Source organism: Parus major, chromosome 4 (genome assembly GCF_001522545.3).
Source record: "Parus major isolate Abel chromosome 4, Parus_major1.1, whole genome shotgun sequence".
Lineage (NCBI taxonomy): Eukaryota > Metazoa > Chordata > Aves > Passeriformes > Paridae > Parus > Parus major.
The window spans coordinates 59,663,167-59,688,874 of NC_031771.1; the positions used below are offsets into that span (position 1 = coordinate 59,663,167).

The 25,708-nt window shown below is 38.4% G+C and overlaps 1 protein-coding gene across 7 annotated transcripts in view; it reads right to left on the bottom strand.

Moving 5' to 3' along the window:
* The window catches only part of RGS12 (regulator of G protein signaling 12), an 85,116-nt gene extending 60,592 nt beyond the window's left edge, over positions 1 to 24,524 (bottom strand). For 2 of the 7 annotated variants that reach the window (XM_015625011.3, XM_015625012.3), the window contains exons 1-3: positions 24,345 to 24,519; positions 16,812 to 18,757; positions 2,591 to 2,710 (exon numbers count right to left, since the gene is read on the bottom strand). In XM_015625011.3, coding sequence (XP_015480497.1) covers positions 2,591 to 2,710; positions 16,812 to 18,668 — 1,977 coding nt within the window. In that variant the 5' untranslated portion in view covers positions 18,669 to 18,757; positions 24,345 to 24,519. Of the gene's footprint in view, positions 1 to 2,590; positions 2,711 to 16,811; positions 18,758 to 24,344 lie in introns of all 7 variants that reach the window. The other 5 variants (XM_019006415.2, XM_019006414.2, XM_015625017.3 and 2 more) reach the window with 5 other exon arrangements.
* Positions 24,525 to 25,708: the final 1,184 nt, after the last annotated feature.

Genomic DNA, 25,708 nt, shown 5'->3' on the forward strand with positions numbered 1-25,708 from the left:
GCATATAGCCAGATGTAGTCTAACAACTTAAAAGTAAAAGTGACATTTTTTCATGAAATCGTGTTTTTATTTATTAAAATACCTATCAATATGCTGTATTCTTGGACAGATATTTTTTTAAATAAATAAATAACAAATTTCAAAGAAATCACGCCACCTTATGGCAGCAGTCAGCAACACTGACAGCTGGTGTTTCACACAGCGTTCATACTTCAACAAAAAATTCAAATGCAACTCTTTTAGACCTGTAAACTATGAACAGCCTTCAGCAAATGCCCATAAAAGAAACTCTATGGAACCTACTTACACTGCTCAATTTAGAAGATTAATTTGGATGCCAGCAGGAATCAAACCCACAAACTCAGAGAAGTGTACTAACTTCCAAATTTCATGTCTGGATTATTCCCTTATCCATTCTGCTAAGATAACTGAAAAGAACACAAAAGCAAGCAAGTAGCCTATACAATACATGGTCATTATTCCAAAGGTGGAGTCCCTAAGAATTTCCTGCTATTGTTATTTCCTCTTCCACCAACCCTAAATAGACCGCCTGAAGTAAACTAAACATGTACTGACAACATTGTGTTCTACTACACAGAGTGTATGAGTACTTGGGACAAGAGCTGAAGCAGCAGTGCTGAAGTTTGAACCAAAATTAAAACACCTCATCACTATTTTATTTTGACACACAAAGCTTTTGAAATTGTTCTCTGATTGCTGGGATATCTAGGATATAATTCTCTTACAACATACAGAGTGAAAAAAAGATTTCAAAGTGAAAAGTGCTGGACAGAGAACAGACTGCACCCACACAGCTACCTGTAGTAAGGGCATTCATCCAAATACAGATTTGAATATAGACCATTCCTTTGTCCAGTCCTATTGTGACCCAGAATGAAACTTTCCCCTTCCAAAGTAACTCAGTAACAATGAGAACAGATTCACTCTTAATCCCTCATGTTGGTGCTACTCTGTTTATATACACTGACAATACCAACCAGGACATAATGAGAGGGGGAAAAAAGGATTTTTTAGGCCAGTAACTATCATATCTTTCTGAAATTAATGGGAAGTTCCAAGTGCCTATTTTAATGAATATTTACACAATGTGAAACAGCTCCGAAAACAGAAATTAAATTTTATTTTTGATTTTTAAAACACTCAAAACACGAGATGCGCAAAAACCTGCATGAAATTTCAGTCTGTAAGACTGTGGAAAGAACCATGTTTTTCCTGTTGCATTTGAATTACTAGCACTAGACTCTTTGGTATTCTGAGAGAACTCGCTCTTACTGCAACCAGAAATTCTGTCAAAACTGGATATATATAACAGCAAACTTTTTCAATTTACAAGAATCACCATTTTCTGATTAAGAAAGATGTAACTAGATGGTTCCCAAACCCCTTTATCCAGAAGTTCTTGCTGTGCTTAAGTTATGCAGTTACTACATTAAAGTTATGAGTGCAATGAAATTAAGTATTTCCCATAACTAGAAAAAAAAGCAAGACATTTAAAAGCTTCAGAGAACATAGACCACTATGAAAAACAGAAAAATGGAAAAACACCTGAGAAATAATTACAGTTCCTACCTGCATTCCCTAAGCATGACAGAAGCTCCTCCATACACTCTGCTCCCTAAAAATCCACTGCACTGAGCTCCCTTCTCCTTTACCTCAGAGTCTGTGAAATTCCATTCTTCCTACATTTTCCCACAGCAGAAAACTCCAAGTGTCTCCTTCTTTCCTCCTCCCATCTCAAATGCTTTTTAAACACCTCCTTCCCATTTAGAGGGCTCAGTGTGCCACATTCCCTCCCGTGCTGAACAGTGCTGTAGCACGTATTCCATGGCTCTTGTGCCAAGAGCTCTACACAGATTTTTGCTTCTCCCCAGTCACCAGACTTCCTCCAAGTAAGCATGGTAAAGGGGTAAGGGCAGACTCTCTCCATTCACCCTCACATCACTGTGGGTCAGGTTTTCCTGAGGAGGTGTGCTAGGAGTGAAGATGTAACAAAGCCATATTCCTGCAGCAGAACAGGAGGATGGCTTTTCATTCCTTGTTTTCACCAAAACCAATATGGTTCAGCCACTGAGACCCAGACATCAGCTTATCTCACACCAGATGTAAAACAGCATAATATTACACTTAAAAGGACCCAAAATCAACAAGTTGATTAGGAATTCCCTTTTCTCAACTGCTGACAAAATTCATCAGCTGAACAAAAAGCAGAATACAATAAACATCTGATTTTTCTATATATCACAATACATTCATTTCTGAGACATTATGAACATTTTGATTAGCAAAAGTGTATTGTTTGGATTTACACAGAACCAACTGTGACAGGAAAAATAAAGTCAGAATTCCCCACAGAAAGAATGGCCACTGCTGGCATCAATGTAAATTATTAAAGAAATATTGAAAAAGACAGTTGATACCTGAAATCTGCATTCCCCTCACAAAAATGTCATAAGATAGTAAGTTACTTTGTTGTACTAATACTTTACTAACTTTCTTTCAGCAATTATCAGCATTATCTACTGTAAGTTCTCCAAGACTCACTTCTACATTTTAAGTGGAACTTAATTACCTCAAGGTCATCCAGAGAGCGAGTAATACTAAATCGCTTAGATCTTCCAAATGATCTTCGAGCAGAAGAACGTGGGGGAGGAGCCTGATTTAATCCCACTGAATGTCCAAATTTTGCACCCTAAACAAAAGAGAAAATATATATTTATTTACTTCTTTCATTTTAGTACATTACTGATCATAGTGAGATCTGAATTTTAAGGAAATGTAACAGGACCTCAATTTCAAAACAAGTTGGTCATTTGCCATGCCCCTGGCAAATCACATATTAAAATTCTTTGAAGTTTGCTTTTCCAGTCTCAAGTCAAATATCTTAAACATTCAGCTTTAATTTACTGTACTAACATGATTCATCAGTTAGGTTGCTAAAATGTACACATAATACATGTCAGTAATAAAAGCAAGATGATCCTGGCTCTTTCCTGTCTTAACTGGAAACCATTTAACTACAAAATATTTGCTTTTTCTATAAGAAATTACTGTCCTGGAAATCATCTCATCCAGTTTCTCCTGGAACATTTCTCCATATTTTCAAAAATCTTATTTTCTTGCTACTGTGAACTCCAGCTTTTTAAATCACACAGTACAAAATTGCAGGAACTTTTGTTCTGTAGACAGCAGCTCCCTCACTTGGATGTTCCACTACTAGAATTGGTGCCGCAGTAATTAAATCTAATGGTTTTCTCTTATCCTCATAATCATACTCTTTCTCCCTAAAAAGTCACCAGATGTTGGTTAAGCTACTCAGCATGTGCATATCAAGTTTATTCCAAATGGCAAAAGTGTAAGCTTGAACCTAAAATTAGGCACACAGTCGGTGACTGGTGCTAAGCAGATGTACATAAACTCACTACATTACAAAAACTTGTGATTATGTGCCTGAAATTTTGGATTCCTTTCACTATAATATTCAATGTGGGGAAAATTCCTGCCAGTCTACTGCTGTTTTTTTGCTTGACAAAATAAAAGACTTTAAATCATAGCAAATTCCCTTCTGTTTCATGTCAGCATCTTTCTTCATTATAGTAAGCTTAAAAAAATATTTATTAGTAATTTTATAATTGCTCATTTGGTGGATTTGTAATATTTATTAAGTTTTCTATTTGTCTTCTTTTCTTCCTTTGGGCAAGTTTCTGTGCTCCAAGTTCTGAAATATTTTGGTCTCCCTTTGATCACTCATTGTAAAGTCTATACACATCATGTTAATCAAAAGAACAAATTTTGCATCCTCATAGCCTCATGCCAACAACCACTCACACAAAGCAGAGAAGAGCAGCTAGAACATTGTACAGCCTCAGAGATGTCTGCCTGTTTGCTAATTCCCATGGAGACAACACTGTTCTACAGCAACTGGGCTCTGGCCAGCACCAGTGTTCTCAACAGATTCTGTTCACAAGCTCAAAGACTTGTCAAGACAAAACAGGAATCTGGATCCAAAGTCTGCAGCAGGGTTCATCTCCTCAACAGGCTTGAGAGTTCAACTTCATTCAGTATTAAAAGTGGTCCATTTTTCTCTGAAATCTCTTTCCCTTCCAATTTGCAATTTACTAAGGGTTGGATTTGTTTGTTTTGGTTTTTTTTATTGGCTGAGAAGTAAATTGGGCAAGTTCTGCCAATGCAACCTGGAAATCTAGTAAGTGGATATTAGCTTCCGAGGTTTTGAGAGAGCATTTTAATGTGCAGTATAAACAAGGTAAGATGGCTTTAGCTAAATGAACAAAATGTGAAGAGACATAAATTGCCCTCTGTAAATGTTGGCAAGCAACACCCAGTGGAATGAGAAGAGTTCCCGTCTTTTTGAGCAACTTTTTGAGCAACTTTTAAAATCATCTGTCCATCCAGGCAGGTACTGCTAAGGTGGTTCACACCTGTCTCATCCCTTAAAGCCACACCAGCCTTCCCCATCTGAATGGAAAGCTTACACCTAATGCAGTAATCTGTGCCACACAGTGAACTTCACCTCAACCCCTGACGAAATTCAGCAGTATCCATTACTGTGGCTGCACAGCTGAGCAAAACATCAACATCCTGCATGAGTGTTTCTGTTAGAACAACATGAATATACATGTATATCTATTTGATTTCACCACTAGTCAAGTATGACCACACTAGTTCTGTGATTTTTAATTTTTTTTCATTTTTAACCCGAGAATTAGTGATAAAACTCTCAGACTACCAAGAACTCAGCAAATTAACGGCATCATTAGTGAGAGTACAGTTGGTACTTGGAAACTAATGAAACAGTTACACAATATGGATCCTTAATGGTCTTTGATGTTTCTTAAAAGTAGATTCATGCCTGAAAGAATTCCATCTTTCACTGAAAATAAAAGGGTGAAAGCAAAAAAAAGAAAAAACTATCAGTAGCACACATATCTATTCAGAATAACAAATACATTTTCACTTTTCATTCTATTTCATCCCCAAGAAAGAATATAAATTGTCCAGCATTTATGTAAATAGTAGAGACTGCCATATATGATTCTGGGAGATTAGGACAAGCACCTAGAGAACATGCAGTCAAAAAATTTTTTAAACAGTAACATTATAAATTGAAGGAAGAGGAACCAACTGCCTAATGACAAATCTAATTAGATTCCACTGAGAAGCAGGTTCTAGATAAGATTAATTAGCTCCACATGCCCCATTTTGGAAGTAAACACTGCTTACCTATTTCTGGTCAGAAGTATAACAAAGAGAAAGAGGACAAAAACCACTAGTAAATTGTGTGGTATTAGAAAAGAGAAAGTAAATTAGTATCCAATCAAAGTTTTTATTTATGGTTTTTTACACTGTTATGCAAAACTGACTACTGAGCCTTCGGTGGAACAGTAAAGATAAACACAGGTTAAGAAAAAGGAGACTCTGGGAATAAAACAAAGCTTAAGCAATGATTACAAAATATAAAAATGAACTGAGCTAACCATTTCCCCAACCTATCTGGATAACAATTGCAATTAAGAAAATACTTTCCACTGACAAAAGTCTCTTCCTTGCTGTGAAAAATCAAATTAATAATTTAGGAAATTAAGGAGGGCATTACTAAAAAAGCCAAAAAACTGCAATTCACAAGTATTTCATTTCCTGGGAAGTCTCCCTTTTCATCTTTTCTTGACTCTATTCCAGACATTCAGACTATGAAGGCAGACCTCCTTCTCCAGATCAATTAAAAAAATTGGCTATGCATAAACACATGCACACAAATAAGTAAAGAATCACGTATCTTAAGCAAACAGCACTGTTTTGGCAAATGTTTTTCATGGGACTCTGAAGAGCTGGAAATAAAAGCATCCATGACTTGAACAGAAAACAGCCATTGAAACTAGAATGTACTAATCAGCACAGCTAAAGAAATCCACACTATTTGAACACAGAGAGATTGTTAGTGCAATGACTGATATTAATGTCATTTGTGCAAGTCTGTTAGACATAAAGAAATCATGGTACTTCAAAAGCCTTTATTACACTATTAAACAGATATTAAAAACCACTAAATTATCCCCAAACATTTCAAAACTATACATGTATGACCAAAAAAATGGCCAGGTTGGAGCAATCTGGTCCAGTGGAAGGTGTCCCTTCCAACCCAAACCACTCTATGAAAAATATGCTGTTTCATTCTCTGTTAGCTGCCAAGCTAAAACACTGAAATTTGCTGCATGAAAATTAGGCTTTAGGGTTTTTTGGGTTTTTTTTAAATACAGATTGCCTCTAAGCCCTAGAGCTATTCATTATCCTACCTTTAAAGATTCTCTTCCAAAAACAGTGTTGCTAAATCTATGAAACTCTACAAATATCTAAATAGTCAAGAAAGTCTAAGAAATTCTATCAGAGTACAGAATTAGAAACTAAAGTCCACCTGATGTTTTAGTAAGTACCTTAGAAATTTTAGGAATACAGACAGCAACAGAAGAGCTCAGAAATTTGTGAAAACAAGTTGATCAATTAAAAGCATGTGCTACAGCAGTACATCCTCTCCTATTTGCAATGCAGATACTTGCCACCCTGCTACTACTATCCATCATGGTGAAAATATAAAAGAACATATCTCTAAAAGCCTTTATCCTGTTATGATTTGGCAGATGGAGAGGAAAAACAACAAAGGATTAAAGGAATTAGAGTATCGATGCTCTAAAAAAAAATCCATTCCTTTTTTAACTCTTACAAAAAAGTAAAAATTAGAATGGATTGAAATACCAGTTAAATGTATAATCGTAAGAGGAAAAGGACAATTATGGGGTCTGTGTCCTTTTTTTTTTAATAAATTACTAGATCAACCCTTTTTTTTAGGCTAACAGGAAATGGCAAGTGCAAATATGATGAGGAGAGCACTGAAAACAGGTCACCAGGGGAGGACTGATATAGCAGCATTTTGTGAACACGTCCAAGTGAGAATGGTTTCTGTCTGAGAACAAGAATGGTGTAGAAGAAAAGTACAAATGAGAAAGTGGAAAACGTTGTACTTCATGTATTAACAAGGCAGAGGGAGTGAGGAAGGATGTGACTCATGTCAGACTGCAAGCAGACTGAAAGAACAAAAAGGTTCCAAGATGATTTTCACAACTCTAATTACTTAAAGATAGAACAAAAATGGATGGGCTCTTAAAAGAATTTTTAACTGATAAACAAGTCAGGCAGCAGTTCCATGTAAGTTTTTCGTCAGCTGTGGCAGCTCAAGGGTTTTGTATGTACCTCTGACCACTCCTGCAAGTTCGGAAATTGCAGCAAGCTGTGCCCTCATCTCCACTAACAGTGGATGAGAGTTTACAAAACGAAGTAATCCTGTTTCTAAGGCAGATCCACAGACAGTCATGCCAGCACAACTCATGATATTCACTGCCAGCTCCAGCCTGAGCACGACAGGAACTCTGTTAAGCTAGAACTACCAAAGAAATGCAACGTGAAACTATGACAGCCAATATGTGACTGAAACCTGGAGCCTGAGTGCACAGAAGTCGATGAAACCTGATCAATTATTCAGAACACAAAGAAACCAAACACCTTCAGGAAACATCTTCAATTAACTTAAAGGAATTCCCAGCTATAACACAATACCGTGTTCCTTCATATTCCAGCAAATGCACTTATAACTATTTATATTTATGTATGTATATTTATATCTATATGTTATATCTATATTTATAGTATTATAACTTTGTAACAAACTATCATATACAACAACCTGAATTTTCCATTTTGTGCTAAATAGTCTTTGTGCCTCTCTACAGTTATTGTCTGGATATTACTAATAAATTTTCTCTGGTACCAGTACTAAAGCTGAAGGTGCAGGGGTTAGCAAGGAAGGAGACAGGCAGCTATTGGAGCACAAGAGACTAAGGAAGGGGGAAATTTTTGTTAGGAGTTCAGGCATCCCTGACAACAAAAAAATACTGTGAGTTGGCAGCAGGAATCCAGAAAGGGGAGAAAAGGAGAAAGAAAAACAGTGAGGCTTTAGGCCAGCTTCCAGCAAATTTACAACTTTTCATGGAAAACACATTACAGTTTGTGATCTTGAGAGGAAAGTAACGGGACTAAATCTGATGGGACAGAGATTTTGCCTGCTCTATGGAAGAGAGGAAAAATCTAAGAAGGGAAGCTAATTGAAAATGTTTTAAAAGCACTGACAAGCATGATCATCTACATTTATAGAACTATGCTTTCAAAACTGTTTCACAACAAAACAATCCCACAAGATTTGAGTGCAATAGTTTTAAAAAATTAAACGTTTGATTAAAAAAAGCATAAGAAAGTAATTAAATGTGATGAACAAAGTTCTAGGAGCTCCAAGACAAAAATATCATTACCAGCTTGCGTTACTTTTCATAGAAAATGTTTTTCTTCCTGTTCAGGTAGAACAAGTACAATACCCTATGTCCTGGCAATTTAAGAGAATACAAAAGGACCACATACATGCTAGAATGGTCACACAGAACTGCTCGCCTCAATTTAATGAGCTCAACTAATTAAGAAGCTCAACAGAATTTTGTACATTCTATGTGTCACAGAATTTAACCATACTAACTATAAAATCACCAAATTTTAATTTGTCCTATTCCCAGCTACTGAAGCTTTTAAAACCTCCCACTGTTTTTAGGTTTGATTCTGTGACTTTGTATGGTAAAATGCATAGCAGTTTGGAACCCAGATACACTGACCATATAATTTGAAACCTCTGTGAATATTCAAAATTTGCCAAATTTAATCATGGCTGTTGAGCCCCTCAGCAGAAGGGTCAGTCTAGATTGGCAGTTCATCTTTAAAAAGAATGGAGGTTTAAGACTTCAGAAAGAAAGCTGCTGATTTAGACCTTTTTGAAAAGGGATGGGAAACAGGGATGCCACAGGAATGCCAACAAAGCATACAAAATCTCAAAAAATAGTGAAAAGATCACAGAAAAAAAAGCAGCTGATGCAAATATTATTCTGCCATCAATATTAGTCTCAAATCCTGATCTGGACTGTGTGGCTTTGTCTTCCTGCCTCGTCCACTCCCACCCCAAGCATCCACTCTGGACTGACCACCCAGCTGGAGCCTCTCTGCCCCTCATCCCAGCTGCCAGCATCACCAGCTCCCCACCCAAAACTGACAGTGAAATTCATATTTCTTGTAAAAGGAGGGTCTGTGGGGCCCGAGAACAGGATAGATTGAAATATGGGGTATGTTGGGTGAGGACTTCTGGTGTTCTGAAAGAGATGAAGGACTGTGGGGGGAGCTGGGAGCAGAACTGGCTGTGGTGCCATGCCAGGAAGCAGTAAACCCTGGGGTACAGGTCTCTGTGCTGACAGGGGGGGCTCCAGGTGCTACAGAAAAAACCAGAATGAAGTGGCACCCTTCAGGCTGCCCTGCACTTGTGTCATCATCACAGAGGGACAGCACCTCACAAAACCCAATTAGATGACAGAGGGTTAATTAAAAAAGGCCTATCATAATTCAAACTTTGCTGTCAGCTTTTCTGCAGCCTTTAATTACACTGCAATTCCTGTAATTTTTTCGAGGTTTTTTGGTTGGGATACACCAGGATGGCAAAGAACTCAAATGTTATATTCACCAGTGCTGATCAACAGATTTGATGATGACTTTTAAGAATACTTTACTGATCAGATGACAAGGACACATTTCACTCCCTTCTAACCATTACAGTGCCATTTTGAATGCCAGTTTGGCCCATGACACACTGAAGAATGTTGCAAAAATTCTTGTAACATCTATATGGACTCCAGGAAGACACAGAGAAGAGACTGTCCTGACATGAACATCCAAGTAAATGAAATTTAATGTTTGTCTCCTATACTAAGGAAATTAGGCATAAAACACTGACTCATCTACACCTTCAGTAACTATCCTAATCCCTTATAAAGAAAGGGAAAAAAAAAAACCAATAAATATTGATGCTATTTATGTTATTTATGCATATTTATGCAAAAGTAAGATCCTTTTCTCAGTATAACCAGATAAAAGTATCTTCTATAAGTTGGAAGCCTGGTAGCTGGAAATTGCAGAGGAACAGAAAGACTTTCCCCTTACTACACTAGGGGAAAATGTAAAGAAAAATACAAAAAACAACATAACTATTTTCAAATCATCTTGAACATTAGATAGGCATTATCTGGAAACATTAATTTAGTACAGCCAAATAATCAGTAACAATCAAAACTCTGACCAGAAATCATCATAAAAGAAAAAAAAAAGGGGAAAAAAAAAAAATACCAAGAAATAAGACTTATGAATACATTGTCTGTTCACATATTTTTAAAACTGCTTATAACTCTGCTAACCCAGCTCAAAAATAATATTATACAAACCAATTATATTTCAATTATGAAAAAACTTTTGGACAGGATAAGATTAAGCTGACTTCTGATTGGAAAGTAAGTGATTGGTGAGTGAGGTTTAAAACAAAAATAATATCACTAAGGGAAAGTAGAGAGAAAGATTCTTAGTATTTCTCAAGACAAATACTAGCAGCTATGAAATGAAACTCTACAGAAAGCACAATAATGTGGTGTTTTCTTTCCACACTATTAAACTGCAGAATATAAAAGTCAAGTGATATCAGGAATGCCAAAAGTACAAGTTCACATAAGTTTCAGCAATTCCATATTTATTTTTATTAATTAAAGATTTTTATTTCACAGGGCTCTATTTCTTGTCCAGTGAAAAACTGGTATTTTACAACTCCTTTTCTCCTCTAAATCTTCTCAACTGAAAGGAATTCAGATCTTTCTTAGTACAGACAATAACTTTATAATCTCCCAACTCAAAGCTTTTATGTTTAAAACATAAATATTAAGCCATTTTTCAGTATTTCAATTCATTCTGTGTTAATCATTTTTTCCGTGCCATTTTCTTTCTAGTATACAAATTTGAAATGAAGACATTTCACAAAAATCAGCCTCACTCTACAGACATTTACTGTCCAGATTTTATCTCATTTCTCTTTCAAAGAAACACAGCCAGCAATATTTGGGCTTTTTATGCACTTTGAAAGATCCTAGAACCATTTTAAAAATAATTTTAGGAGATTACAATTCATATGGAAAGGCTGCATGGAATTACTAAATATTTAATTGCTTTTCATTTTCTCTATGCAAAAATCAGAGGACCTATTTCTTATAGGTTATCTGCCTCTTTGCAGATTAATTCACAAAAGCACATTCTCAGATCTAGCTTGGTGTTTGGGATTTTTCTTGAGTTCTCTTTAAGGTGTATATAGGTAGATCTCAAATCACATCAAAGCCTATAAACCCAAAAGTTCACATTAAATCATACTGAATAAGTATAGCACTCCAGCTGCCATTAATTCTACTTTAAAAACAGCTGTGATGGAACAATTTAAGCTAGTGAGCAAACAGAATTCTAAGGGAAAGGGAAAAAAACATGTAATTATACAACAGAAAAACAAATATGGGAACCACAAAGCTTTGCCAACATTGTCTCTGCATCTAAAATATCTGCTTTGCAGTTAGCTCACCATCCAGTTACCAACAGTAAAAAACTGCAATTCTTGAACCTGAAACAAATCACAGATTTTCACCACAAAATAAATAAAAATTAAAATTTAAAAACTCATTTTTATCTTGGACAGCATATCTTTTTCAGGAACACTTGCTTTGGAAACAGACAACTCTGAAATAGTTACAGTTAAACTTCTGACCGAAACAGAGGAACAATAATAGTTGCCCATAAACTAGGTGAGCAAGGAAAGATGCTTTAGTCAACCCCATAGTACTGCTTACCTTTCTTCTCTCTTCTACATTTTTACAATATTTTCAGGAGCTTAAATTATGAAGGTTACCAAGCAGTTGATATATTTTATTGTTTAAAAAAAATACACATTTGCAATACGATTGTCCAGTGAGTCTCATAAAATAATATTTTCTATTTTGTCTTCCTCTAAGACTTACAAATAGGATCCAACTACAAATTCACACTTTTCATCTACGTAAACAATACTGTGATCAAGACAGAAGTATAATAAGTGTGAAACAGTAAAGGATTTCTAAAAGCTGATACCCAAAATTGTAAAAACTTTTTAATTACATTTCAATAGATCTGTCATACTCAGGATAAAACTAGGACCCAAATGCCAGTTATCACTCAGGTTATAAAACCTCCTCTGATCTTCAATTTTGTACTCACTGCCACACTATTAAAAAAGACTCTTTTTGTAAGAAGAGAATGGTGAGAGGACAATGCCTAGGATTCTGTCCTTATGGAGAGAGAACTCAAAGACTAAAATGACTGCTATGAAGCTCTCCAGTGGAAAAATGAGTATTTTCCCAGTAAAACTTAATTTAAAACAGTAATGGGTAGACATATTTTTGGCCAGGCACTAGCCTGAAAACAGAGAGTGAGGGTTAGGCAGAATCAAATGTATTTATATTAATTTAGTCTAGAGGGAAAGGAATGCTTCCCTGTTCAGCAATTTCTTCAGTCCCTTGCCAATTCTAACATCCCCTGATGTTTTCATATTGCTTATGGTGCTTTTCATTTGCGTCACCCAAAAATCATGCACAGGAGTGAGTAGGTAAGTGACTGGAACTTAGCTGGATGCTAAAGAAGGTGGAAAGAGCAATGCAACAGCAACAGTGCAACTGGAATTACAAACAAAAAAGCAGGAATTATTCCATTCCCACTGACACAACAACCAAGCTACTCATGTTGGTGTCACAGATCTCACCTACCCAGCATCAATCTTAGAGAAATTTAAAAGCTTCTTGTGGCTAGAAACCTTCCTTAGTTGTTCTCAGATTGAAAGGCACCTTGCCTTTCACGACCTGCCTTTTCAGTAAATTTCAGCAACATCATCGGGCCTCTCCCTGCTTGTTTTCATCTAAGACCTACAGAAGACATGGCTACAACCAAAAAAATTCTCATTAGGTGCTTCAATAGAAATCTGTTGATGTGACACTTTAAGAAACACCAGAAATGTGAAGTTCAGTACAGGGAACAATGTGAGAGGTGCACAGGGACAGAGATATCTTCTAGCAAGTCTCACTCAAGAGAGGTAGACTAGAACCAAAATCTCCCTAATTTAGTTCTCCTCTTGCCATGCCCACAAACCTTTTTAAAAGGTTTTAGGAAAAAAAAATAAATATACACCAATTGTGAAAGTATGTGTTTAGTAATTAGGGAATAATTCATAATTACATTTTAAAGAAAACAAGAAACCTCATTAACAACAAAATTAGGCATTTTTAACTATTTTATATGATTCACACATATTGAATTTTAAAATGCTTTATAGCAGTACAAAGAAAATTAATATTTTAAAAGTGGGTTTTCCAATTATCACAAAATTAATCACAATTCTAGTCTGTCAGCTGAAAATATCATCACTAAAGGGAAAACAAAGCTCAAAAAATGCATTTGTTTGCTCATAACCTGAGGTCTGAAATGCCACAATCTATTCCTATTCACAAGAAACACTTCCCAGGCTCACTTCTGAAAGTGCAATTTTAAATAGAGATGTTCACCAACACTTTCTCACATCTGCTCTTGCGTGCTGTACAATTCACAAACGTTTTGTAAGTGCAGCTATAAAATCTGGAAGTAGTTTATGTCCATCTTACCCCCCACTAGCATTGTACAGTACAGCATATTTTTCAGAATTGCATGCTGTGATCATCACTGTTTATCTGCACAGCAGCTCTACTAATGCAGAATTGCATCCAGGAACTCACGTCTAAGGAAAATTCCAAGGGTGACAGTGTTTAATATGGAAGTACAGAATCCACCACAAGAATCTTGAGCTTTGGTAAGCTTTTCTCCCTCTAGTGGCTTCTACATTCCCATTCATAGGATGTTTTACCTTCAGTATTGATGTAAAAGACAATTAAATGCAATTTAAGTACTGTTCTGCCAAATGAAGACTTGGACTCAGCCACCAGGTTGTAAAAATATCTTCTAGCAAGTCTCAGTCAAAAGAGGTAGACTAGAACCAAAATCTCCCTGATTTAGTTCTCCTCTTGCCATGCACACAAACCTTTTTAAAAGGTTTTAGAAAAAAAAATAAATATACAGCAATCGTGAAAGTATGTGTTTAGTAATTTGGGGATAATTCATAATTACATAACTATAATATTTTAAAGAAAACAAGAAGTTCTTGTTGCCACCAGGTTGTAAAAATATGAATGCAATCCTATGTGGCCACTTTATACACTTCATTCTGTGACTGGAATGAGTCTAAGCAAGCTGTGTAAAATAAGTCCTTACCACTTAAAAAGGTCACAGGAAGCTGAGAACATGTAATTTTCTAGAACCCAGGAGCTAACCCACCTGAATAATGGTCTGGAATGGGCAGTTTTACCTCGTCCCTTCACACAAAGTAAAAAGAAAGCCTAAATTCCATTTTTATGAAAATGAACTAGGGCTCTAAGATGCAAATACAGATTTTCCCTGTTTCTGCAGTATCTGAAGTACAGAGGTATCATTAGTAATGAGATCCCCTGATTATTTTCATGAAAGATTTAAGATGAGAACATTGTACAACTTCATCTCTGTGAATTACTCCAAATAATCTTTATGAGCTTTTCTCATCAGTTTCAACAGCCTTCAATAATACTGAAAAATTAAATTAAAATGCAAAAGAGTATGTAGTCTTAATGAAGAGATGAAATACTAAAGCCATGTAGGAACATTTTAAATGTGTCTTGCAAACAAATTTGTTATTAATCAAAGAACAGAATGCCTATTTTATTATCAGATAGATTTAAAATGGAAGATTGAGATACTTAGTGTTAGTTTATGCTGATTGAGTGATGCAGTAGGTGAAATATTATTACTCTTTACCCACATATAGAGCATCTTTCATCTCAAAGTATAAAACTTTCTATGAGATTTTAATTAGTATAATCTTGACTTCCATGGAATAAGTGTTTCTGAAAAATATCCAATCCATATTACTATCAAGGATAACACTGCAAACACCAACTTATTGCAGAGAGCCCAAAAGAATTTCAGCAGCATCCAGTGCAGCACTTGGGACCAACATCCACCATGCACCTGCACCACGTGCTGCACATAAAGAGGCCTTTTCCTTGGTCCATCAGCAAAGAGATCATGAAGCACACAGACTTCAGGGCAGCAGAATTGAGTCTTAAGTGGTTTGGGTGGTCAATGTTTACAAATTTAGTGTTTCTGTTTGGCTTTTGAAAGTGTGAATTACCTTGTATTTAAGAACACTTGAAATTTAATTTTATTGTGGATCTGGAAAACATTGCTGCCTGTAGCAATGTTCACCTTAACATTACACTAACTATACACTAGTGTATAACTATTATATATACTAGTTTATTTCTTTTTATTTCCAGCACAAAAAACATACAATAGAACCTACACAGAAGTTGCTTGCTTTGCAGTGCAAGAAAAGCAATAAAAATAATTTCTCTTTCCATAGCAAAACCAAAATGTTCTGAAGTTCTGCAACCTAATCCCCAAAAAGGTTTTGTTTCTAACAGTGTGAAACAACTAAAGAACCTCTACTGTCGTCCACTTGATCAGTGGTTGCACATTTTTAATCAGCTGAGAAAAACACATTTTTTCAAAACAGATTTTGAGAGCGAGATGGGCATCTGAAGCAATCATATAAGTAATAAATAAAACTTTCACATACAGCCTTTTGTATGATTTTTGTGCTGAATTTTTTTTAAAAAACAAAAGCTAGTATATATAATAGTTATACACTAGTGTATTGTTAAGGTGAACAGTAATAGAAGCATGGAATAACAAAACTTCCCAAAGGCTAATTTGGAGTACAAGAGTCTGTCTTTCCCTGGAGTCAGCAAACATTTGAGATACAAAACTGCTCCTGATCCTTTCAGTATCAGAACAATGGCCTCCACTTTCTAGAATTCCAGTTATCAACAACAGACTCCCCTGAGATTAGTCCCTTCAACAGCAAAATATGTGTGCCACAAAGGGTATGTAATCATGCTGAATACTCTTCCCACACCTTTTTTTGTTTTTTTAGGTCTCTTCACTTTGTCTAATAGTAGACAAAACAAGAGGAAACAGTAGTTTGGAAAAAAATTTGAATTACAGGCTTGCTGGCAACATTTTAGATTTGTGACCTACCACTACCAGGTTTTCATGTCAGTTTTTAATGCTAGTTGTATTGAGAGTCTTGCTGAAATTTTGTAATAAAACAGTCTTATTCAGTTAAAAGTGCATAATCCATGTTTTTGACTAATAATTAGACTATGTCTCTATAAAAATAGAGGCCACTAAAATAACAACATTTGCAAGTCAGCCTTCTACAAAAAGGAACCAGACTAAAGATGCAGACTGTTTCCATTCTTTTGCAGCTGAAGGTCAGAAGAAACTGAAGTTGTTAAAATGGCATGCCTCCTTTTCATTTCTGTGCCACTGAAACATTTGGAAACAATGAAGAGACAAGAAGAAAAGTGAGAAAGCTATAACAGACAACACTTCCAGCAGAAGTACAACTCCAGAGCTGCACTCAATTAAAGAGGAATATGCAATGCCTCTGCAGAGAGAGAAACATTATTTTCTTCATCTGAAATTTTATAATTATAATACACATTAATTGTATTATTATATATTATTAATTATATATTATATTATTATAGTACACATTTAAATTTTAATATACACATTTAAAATTTTAATTTTTATACTACTGTGTAAAAGCACTATAGGCAGATGGGTTTGGGTGTGGGGTTTTTTGATACTGTTAAGAACCAACACCAACATATTCTTACCTTCTTATCTTCTTTAGATTTCCTGATACTGTGTGGAGGGCCAAATTTGTTCTGAATGCAGAACATCTTCTTGGACCACTCACTTTTGTGAGATTTTAGCTGAGGCTGACCAAAGCTGCCATCGACTCTGTATCTGTCAGCTGGAATCTTACTCATTGGTGGGGGAAGGGTCCCACAGTTGACACTCGACCAGCCATCCGTGGAGTCAGTGTACGACTCCTGGTCACTGGCATTTCCATGCTGCCACTCCTGTAAAACGTGCACAGGCAACCACCTCTGATTGCCCATGCCTGCAGCGTTTTTCTTTGATGGAGGCACTGAATTTCGGGAGGAAACCAATGGAACTTCAATACGGGCAGAAGGGCTCAAGTGTTTGCTTATGTTTTGGGATTTATCACTCTGAATTACTTCTAAAGGGATGTTTCCTTCCTGTTCATGACAGAAGCCATTCCAATGGGAAGCAGGCTGATTTTGTCCCCTTCCTACTGGATTTTCCCATATGCTGCTAGGAATGTGTTTACTTGGATTGGTCCCTAAATCAACCACCAGAACTCTATTATTCTTTTCTTCTTGATTGAAATTTCCAATTCCACTATCACTGTTACTGCTCGTACTGTTATTCTGATGAGCATCTGCATCACCATCAAGGAAAGCCCTCGCACGCATTCCCTCAATCAATTCCCCCATATCCCTGTACAGCACAGAAATAAACTGCAGGACAGGTAGAGATGATGTTGGAAACTCCAGACAGCCATTTGTATCTGGATCCGCTGTACATTCCAATCCAAAACGTCTTGCTATACCCTGGTGAATTTTATGATGAAATAATTCAGGATCCACCATAAAAACATGGCAAGATGTCCTCAGGATCCCTTCATCTTCCTGAGCCAAGCTTGCATCATCATTTGTCTGCATTGTAACTAGTCCAAAGAATCTTCTATCATCCGGGCAAACAGCACTGAATGCCAGTTTCTCTGCAGGATATTCTGCCACAACACCCGATTTGTCACTGCAGAGCTGAATACAGTCATGCATTATCTTCATCATCACCAGGGAATGGATTTTTTGCTCTGCCCGCAGACGTCTCATGCATCCACGAATGGCCTGCAAACTCTCAGTTTCCAAATTTGCAGTTGTTGAAGGAAGTTCAATGGAGCCTAAGTAACCTACAATCATGGCAACATTCAAAATGCTTGCATCTAATCCAAAGTCTTCTGCACTCTCCAGTCCAATTCTAAAAACTGAATCATCATTCAGAACTTTGGCTATATCTTCCTTTGACAGTATGTTTGGATTGCTTATACTTTCATTGCCAGTTTCAAATTTCATAGCAGCAGAAACTGAAAATGATCTTTGCTTTGGTGCAGAATTATCTGAGTTACCAGCACAAAGACCAGGATTCTCAAAGATCATGTTAAAAATGCCACCAGACTGCATTTCTTCAACAACTTTCTCTGCTCTGTTTATACCCAGAGCTTTAGAGTCAGGTTTGGGTTTCAGCCACCCCTTCCCATCATAAAAACCAACTTCTTCATCACTTGAACATGAATCCATATGACTAATCCCTTCAGCAATGACCATGTGCAAGACTCCAGAACATTTCCCTATAAGTTTCACCACATCTTCATGAGAGGCTTTTTTCACATTGATTTCATTAACCGCAAATATCTGATCTCCTGCTTTAAGTCCAACATAATCTGCAGGGCTTCCTTTCATCACACAACTAAGAACACAAGGAGCTTGTCCAGAAAGGGTAAACCCATAACCTGCTCTTCCTCGAGCAACTTCCACGCTTCTTATCCGTGGAGAAGCATGCATGTTGAGTCGACGCTTGACTGTTTCTCCTGCTCTGTACATTTTGGAGTTTTTTTTCCTAAAATAGGAAAACTTTTATTTAGTCCAGTTTTTTGTCATGTTTCAAGAGTATCATTCCATCAGATGAAGATCTAAAGAAAGAAAGAAAGGATATCTTAATTCTCATCATATTTCAGGTGGTTTAGCACCCAGTATTCCCTTTACTTTATGTTGAGAAAAAATTGCTGGTGAACTCTACCAAAAACTATGGCCAGAGAATTAACAAAGCACTCAGTTTGAAAAGAACAGAGTGTTAAGTTTAGTGACGAGAAAGGAGTTGCAAATACAAATAAAGTGGCTGTCCAAAAAGACAACATGACAGAATGGCAAAGAACAGGATCCAAGTCTTTTGATGTACAGTCAGTGTTTTTTATACTAAGCATGTTATGTCTTCCCCAGCTCCCCCACATTGCCTACTATTCAGTTACCTTTCTGGCTTACTGCACCATTGTACCATCACTGTGTTTTACAGCATAGAGAAAATCTTTATTTAAGCTCATACATCCTTTCCCAGCAAAACAAAAATGAGCACTCACGCTCATCTACTCAGCTACACCTCACCACCTTTATACTCATTGTACAGAAACAGGCACCACATGTATCACATAAAAGACATTAATTACCCCTAGAGTTGCCTGTATCTCTCCTAGAGTATTACATTAATTACCCCTAGAGTTGCCTGTATCTCTCCACTGACTGTAAAGGCAGCTTAAAGTATCTCAGACTTCAACTTCCTTACATACATTTCACTCACATATGCAATGACAAGTGGGCATTCAGTCATGTATCAGACCAGAGGGATCCAAGATCACATTTATTGTTACACCAATCAATTAATCTACTCAAAACAATTTGTCAGATAGAAACAGTGTGAAAATGCATTTCAGACATCATTCCAACATCCATGTGTTTTAGTTTAGCTTAAACACTCAAAAAACCCACAAAAAACCCAAAAAGGAGTGAAAAAGACACACACTGCCAGAATTAATCTTGTCATGACTTTACAATTAACATATAGCAGCTTTGTATGAACAGCAAGAAGTAGAATATTTCACTAAATTTTGGTGTCAGCACTGAAGTCTGGATGTCTTGGGCAAATTCCATTGTTTTACAGAGGTTTCCTACACTAAGCAGGTTAAAATGCATGCAAATTACTAACACAAAAAAGAAAAAAAGAAATGACAACTTGTGCAGCAAGGAGATAGTTTCAAAAGTTAAACAATATGAACCCTCACTTCCACAGGTCTGGAGCATGACTGACAGAAATAACCATGGGACTACAGCTACACAAAATTGCAATGAACTCCATTTGAGCAAGAGAGAACTAAACTGACAATAATTGCTCTGTGTTGGGCCACAGGCTTATTCTTAACTCATGTCACATTGTAACATACTTAAAGAGTATAAAGTACTTGAAAGTGAGTATCTTGCATATGTGGGCAAAATGCAGGCAACATTTTAGATAAATACATTCACATCAAGATATAAATACACATACACACAGAGACAACACATGTTTTTATTGTATCTAAAGTGCTAAAATAATGGTGTCCCACCCACTACTTGCATAGACAAAAAATGACCAATAAATCCTACTGACATTGCTCTCAGCTACAGAAAAACAAAAGAACCCACACTGAGAATGTGATAAAATCCACAGCACACTAATTTCACAATATTCCTCCCTGGGTTAGAACAAACAAGGCAATTACCTCAAAAGTTTTACCAATTAAAAATCAAACCAAAACTAAAATACAATTTAGGATGATAGTCTTAACTACTTATCTACATACAAGCTCCTTGATTACCAAATTTAAGAAAACACTGCTGTTTCTCAAAGTTTCTGCTAAATACTCAACTGAAGGCTGTAATCCCCACAGGACCATTCCAAACCCAAAATAGGACAGATTTCAAGATACCAGAAGACATCCAGTTGGCTTTATTTTCGGGGGGTTTAGTTGTTTGGTTTTTTTTTAACAAAGGGACATCAGGTTTTTTATGTCTCCATGGTGCAGCTGTGACTATTCAGCGTAGTATGGTTTTTGCAAATTGTTTTAATATAGCAATTATCCAGCTTCATTAACAATACTTTTCCTATAATTTGAGACAAAAAAAACAAAACACCTTGGCTTTAAGAAGTAATGAAACTTCCCACTTAACCTTTAAATGGAAATCATAACATAAGAAGTGCTTTGCAAACATTTAACCAAACTTAACTCTTATGCTGCTATAAGAAAGCCTCATCAACTTGCATCCAGTCTCATATTTTAAATGCAGTTTGACCCTTTCCTGATGGGGGCTAAACTTGGGAACCAAGAGGTCACTGTGCATTCAGCTATCTCTAATTAGGTCTAGTACTTTTTGAGAATAATCATTAAATATTTCAAGATATAGTTCTCAAAAAAAAAATAGAACCAACAAATTCCCAACAGTAAATAAAAAGCTTCTATCTAGGAGCATGAATACATACATGTTCTAATTTGCCTTATAATGAATATCTCTGTTCTCAGTTATCTGGAGAATAGCCTAATGTGATCCCTGGGTACCCTCTGAATTTGTGCTGTTAACCTGGTCACCATAAAGCCCAATAGCATCTCCCTCCTAAAATTGTGCTACTAGCTTGCAAGAGGAAACAATTAAAAGAGTATGAGATTATATACAATCTCCTTTTAAAAATAAAGAGCAGATATTACTAAAAAACTTAAGATTCAATATTGTAATGTTGAAGCAGATGATAAGAAAAAACAGATTTTTCACAGATATTTCTCTAATTTATAAAACAATATCCAAATGCCACTACAAAAAAACACACAATGAAAACATAGTTAGGCTGCTCTTGGGAAGAGATAAACCCCGATGCTGTCTTACCTCACAATTCTGCATTTGCTAAGAGTGGTTTTCCTTTTAAGTCTGTTCACAAGCCAATTTACCTACTTGCCTTCCTAACCCATGACCCTTACACATCAAGCACTTACTGTAGATGATAACCACTGATAATGAAATGTCATTCAAAAACCAGACAATATAAAAACAAAACAGCAAGCTGCTAACATGTTATTTCTCTCTAATAATGATGTTCCAGAGGTGTGAAGACCTTCAGCTATTAATATATTTGTGAAATTTTGTAGATGCAAAATTCAACATTAAAGAGTTTTTGCTATTAATGTGTCTATATACTAAAAAACCCAAATCAAACAAAAAAAACAACCAAAGAAAAACTGTATTACTTCACTAGATCACATCTTCCCTCCCTCAGTACCTGAATATTACTGTGCAATTTTTATGCTAATTATACCCAGGACAAAAAACAGATCATTAAATTTATCTAGGAAACCTCAAGACAAAGGAAAAGTGTATCTCTTCTGCAAGAATCCTCAGCACCCAAATATGTTTTACAGCAATAATGGCATGGCAGCCAAATAGAAAAATTATTAGAATAGTCTCTCATAAGCAGGTATTAGTTGATTGTCAAACTGTTAACAGACTAGTTCAAAACTAAATTATCAAGTTGCCCAATTGCTAACTTTTCCCCTAATTTCTTTGTAGATTTGAAACGTGGAGCTGAAGAGATAGGGAACAGAAGTGTCACAAACTTCCACAGTTCCAAAGTAATTATGTCTGAATATCCTTTTCCTGTAATAAATTACAAAATATGTAGCATATACAATGAAACAAAAACACCAATTCACTTGCACTGATATAAACCTTTGTAGCTTTATAACTACAAAATATTTCACAGAACATTTCAGGCAAAAACACCAATATGTAACTATGTCTAAATATGTGAAATAACATAATTTGTCCATACACATCAGCTTTGACACAGAACTTCAAAACAAAACATACAAGTTTTCTGCCAGCATACATTCTGGTCTACAATTTGAATCAATTATTTGTGGGGTATAAACCACCAAAAATACCAGTTACAGTTGAGTTGTACTGTGTCCCACAAACACTGCATTTCTGTATGAAATGCTTTTACATATCCATGCTAGCTTTTCATGTCATTTTCAAACCCTCTGCTCCAAAGAAAACAACATGCATTTGCTTACTTTCAGGGGAGAGAGGTAGTTTGTTTCCTGCTTCTGCTCTTGTTATCTCATAGCAACAAAAAGAACAGAAACAGGAGGCACGCTCCTGCTACAGTCTGTGTTAAATTGTAACTTCACATTTACAGAGGGCAGCGAGGGAGCCCGTGAAGGTCAGGAGTACACAACTGACCACCACTACCTCCCAAAAAGCCCCTGGAAATGAGCTGGTACTCGGCACCACAGGATTCATGTTAATGTGCAGAGACACTGTCTGGCTTCATTTTGTTTTTCAATAGTGGGACTGTAAGAGAACAAAGTATGCAAAGTGGAAGTGCACAGAGGAGACTGTTCCCTCATCCCTCACACAGGTCTTGAAGTAATGCAAAAGACTCTTCTGGGATGCCAGTTGTTGAAGCAGAACTGATGCCAAGTCCCTACAAAGCTCAAATAAAGCTATAACATTTGAATTCCACTAACTATTCAAATGTGGTACATGTTTATAGACAAGTTACACAAGAAATGTAACAGCACAACCTGTAGAAGACAACTACCAGTTGTTTGAGAACTTGGGCATGACAATGTTTTAAAAAAAAAATAAAAATCTCATCAACATTTCACAACTGGCAAGACAGACCATTATGTTTCCTTTAGGTCTACCTAGTATGATCATTCAAAATACTGACTGTAATTAGTAACAGCAGGCTAAAAAGTAGCTGTTAGTAATAACTCTTCTCCCACTGAAGACAACGTACGAAGTGTAAGGAACACAAACAGGATATTTGCTGTTTTGTCTGACAAGACGCATGCGACTAAAGACAAAGTTTTCTAAAGCTATTGTACAGACAGTCATGTGCCTACAATTCAGACTAATTTATTTGCTGTATTTAAGAAGGTGGAAAGGTTTTGTTGGCAGTTATGCATTTTTCCCCCCTTCTTTTCTTGCAACCTCGTTCCAGATCTGTTGGGACGCCTTGCAGAGGGGCGGCAGCAGCGACAGCCAGGCGGGATGGGCTCAGGGACAGGCGGGAGGGCTCGGGGCGCTCTGCGGGGCAGCGGGAAGGGCACGGCTGCAGTTCTGCACACCCGCTCTACAGCCCCGCTCTGGGGGAGGCTCCCGGTGCTGCCCTCGGCAGGTGCGGGGACATCCCGCGGGGACCGGCGGAGCGGAGGGGCGGGCGGCGGGTCCGCGGCTGGAGCAGCGCCCCGCGGGGTTACCCATTAACTGCCCGGCTCCCGGGGCAGCCGCTTCCCGGGGGGTGGAGCTGCGGGGAGGGGAGAAGCGGCACCTGAGCCGGCAGGGACGATTTGAAAAATCAAGCGGTAAAAGACGGGAGGGCGCGGAGCTCCCGCGACCCCCCCCCGCGGGCGGACCCGCCGCCCCCTCCGCGCTGCGCGCCGGGGGTCGCGGGCAGCGCCGCAGCCCGAGAGGCGCGCACAGGGGCGGCCAGGAGCTCCCGTCTGTCCCCTCCCTCCCCTCGGCCCCCGCCGCCACGCTCCCCTCCCCCCTCGCCCCCCTCCCGCCGTCCATCTGCCGTCCCCGCTCCTCCCGGAGCATCCCAACGGGGTCTCGGGCCGGGCGCTCGGCGGCGAGGGGGATGGGAGAGCCGGGCGGGCTGCGGTGGGCGCTGCCCCGCTCGGACCCACTTACCTCTGTCCCCCGGGACTCCGAATACTCCGCCGAGGCAGCGGCTGCCCCGGTCACCGGGGAGACGGCGCCGGGCTCGGCCGCACGGCGCTGCGGCCACTGGCTGCCCGGCGCTGTCAGTCACCGCGCTCGCCCGGCGGGGTGGCGGTCGGGTTCCCGGACAGAGAAAGGGGAGAGACAATACCCCGCGCAGGAGGACTACAACTCCCGGCGTGCTCTGCGAGCGGCCTGCTCGCTCCGGCCGTGGGGATCTGGCCGAGCGGAGCATGACGGGACACGTAGTTCGCTGGTGTCCCCAAGCCGCCTCGCCTCGCCCTGGGCTCCGGCGGGGCGCGTAGCGCGCAGGCGCGGAGCTGGCGGCGGCCGTTCGAACAGGGCTGGCTGCGGCCCCGGGCGGGACCGGACCGGGCCGGGAGCGGGACCAGGCTCGGCCTCGGCCTCACGCCTCGGGCACGGCCCCAGAGCGCAGCCCGGACCCCCGGACGGTGCGAGGGCAGGGACTGACGGGCCGCGGCTCGGAGCGCAGGTGGGGCAGGGAGGCGCTCGGAGCTCCCTCAGACAGGTGTGCCGCGCCTTTGAAGCCCGGGAATAAAGTGAGACAGCCCGCGCAAGGTAAAGGGACAGGTGGGAGGGAGCAGCGTGGCACTGCCTTTTATCCGGGGAAGCTGAGGAGGCAGGTGAGGCACTTGGTAATAATTAAGCACCTAAAGGGCAAAGCGTGTGTGTGAAAGGGGAATTTTGCCGCCCGGATAGAACGAGGCACAGGCAGCAAGAGCTCAAAATACACCGGAGACACCTCTTGACTTCAAAAGGGCAACATTGGTAGCCCTTATTTTAAATAGGAAGAGGGGGGGGAAATGTTAACACCAGTTAAGAAATGTATAAGGAATATAAGAGTTAGAAAAAGGGAAGAATTAACTAAATCTCTTTGACTTTCCTACAGAACCTGAAAGGATTTTGTGGTCTTAGCAGAAGAATGTCATCTTTGTTAACATGTACTTGTAGAAATCCATTGTATGCGGGGTGCTTAATTTTATTTCTCTATGTGCAGGAAACCTGACATTGAACCTACCAGGCACAAGTTAAAGGAGAGCTCTTACCTTTTAATGGGGTTTTGCTGCGTTTTTTTCCCAGTCTCCAGAGCAGGATATCCATCCCACAACTCATTGTTGCTGTTATGTCTGTAAGATTATGTCTAAATTGTACTACTGTGGCTTAATGGTTTAACTTCAGTAATTTGTCTAATTCTTATCCAGTTTTGGAAGTTGTTTCTTAATAATTCCTTCCTGAGCTGAAATGCTTATAGGATACCAGAGTCTTCAGGAAAAACAAAAACACAGAGCAAAGGAAAAAGCTCCTTGGAAAAA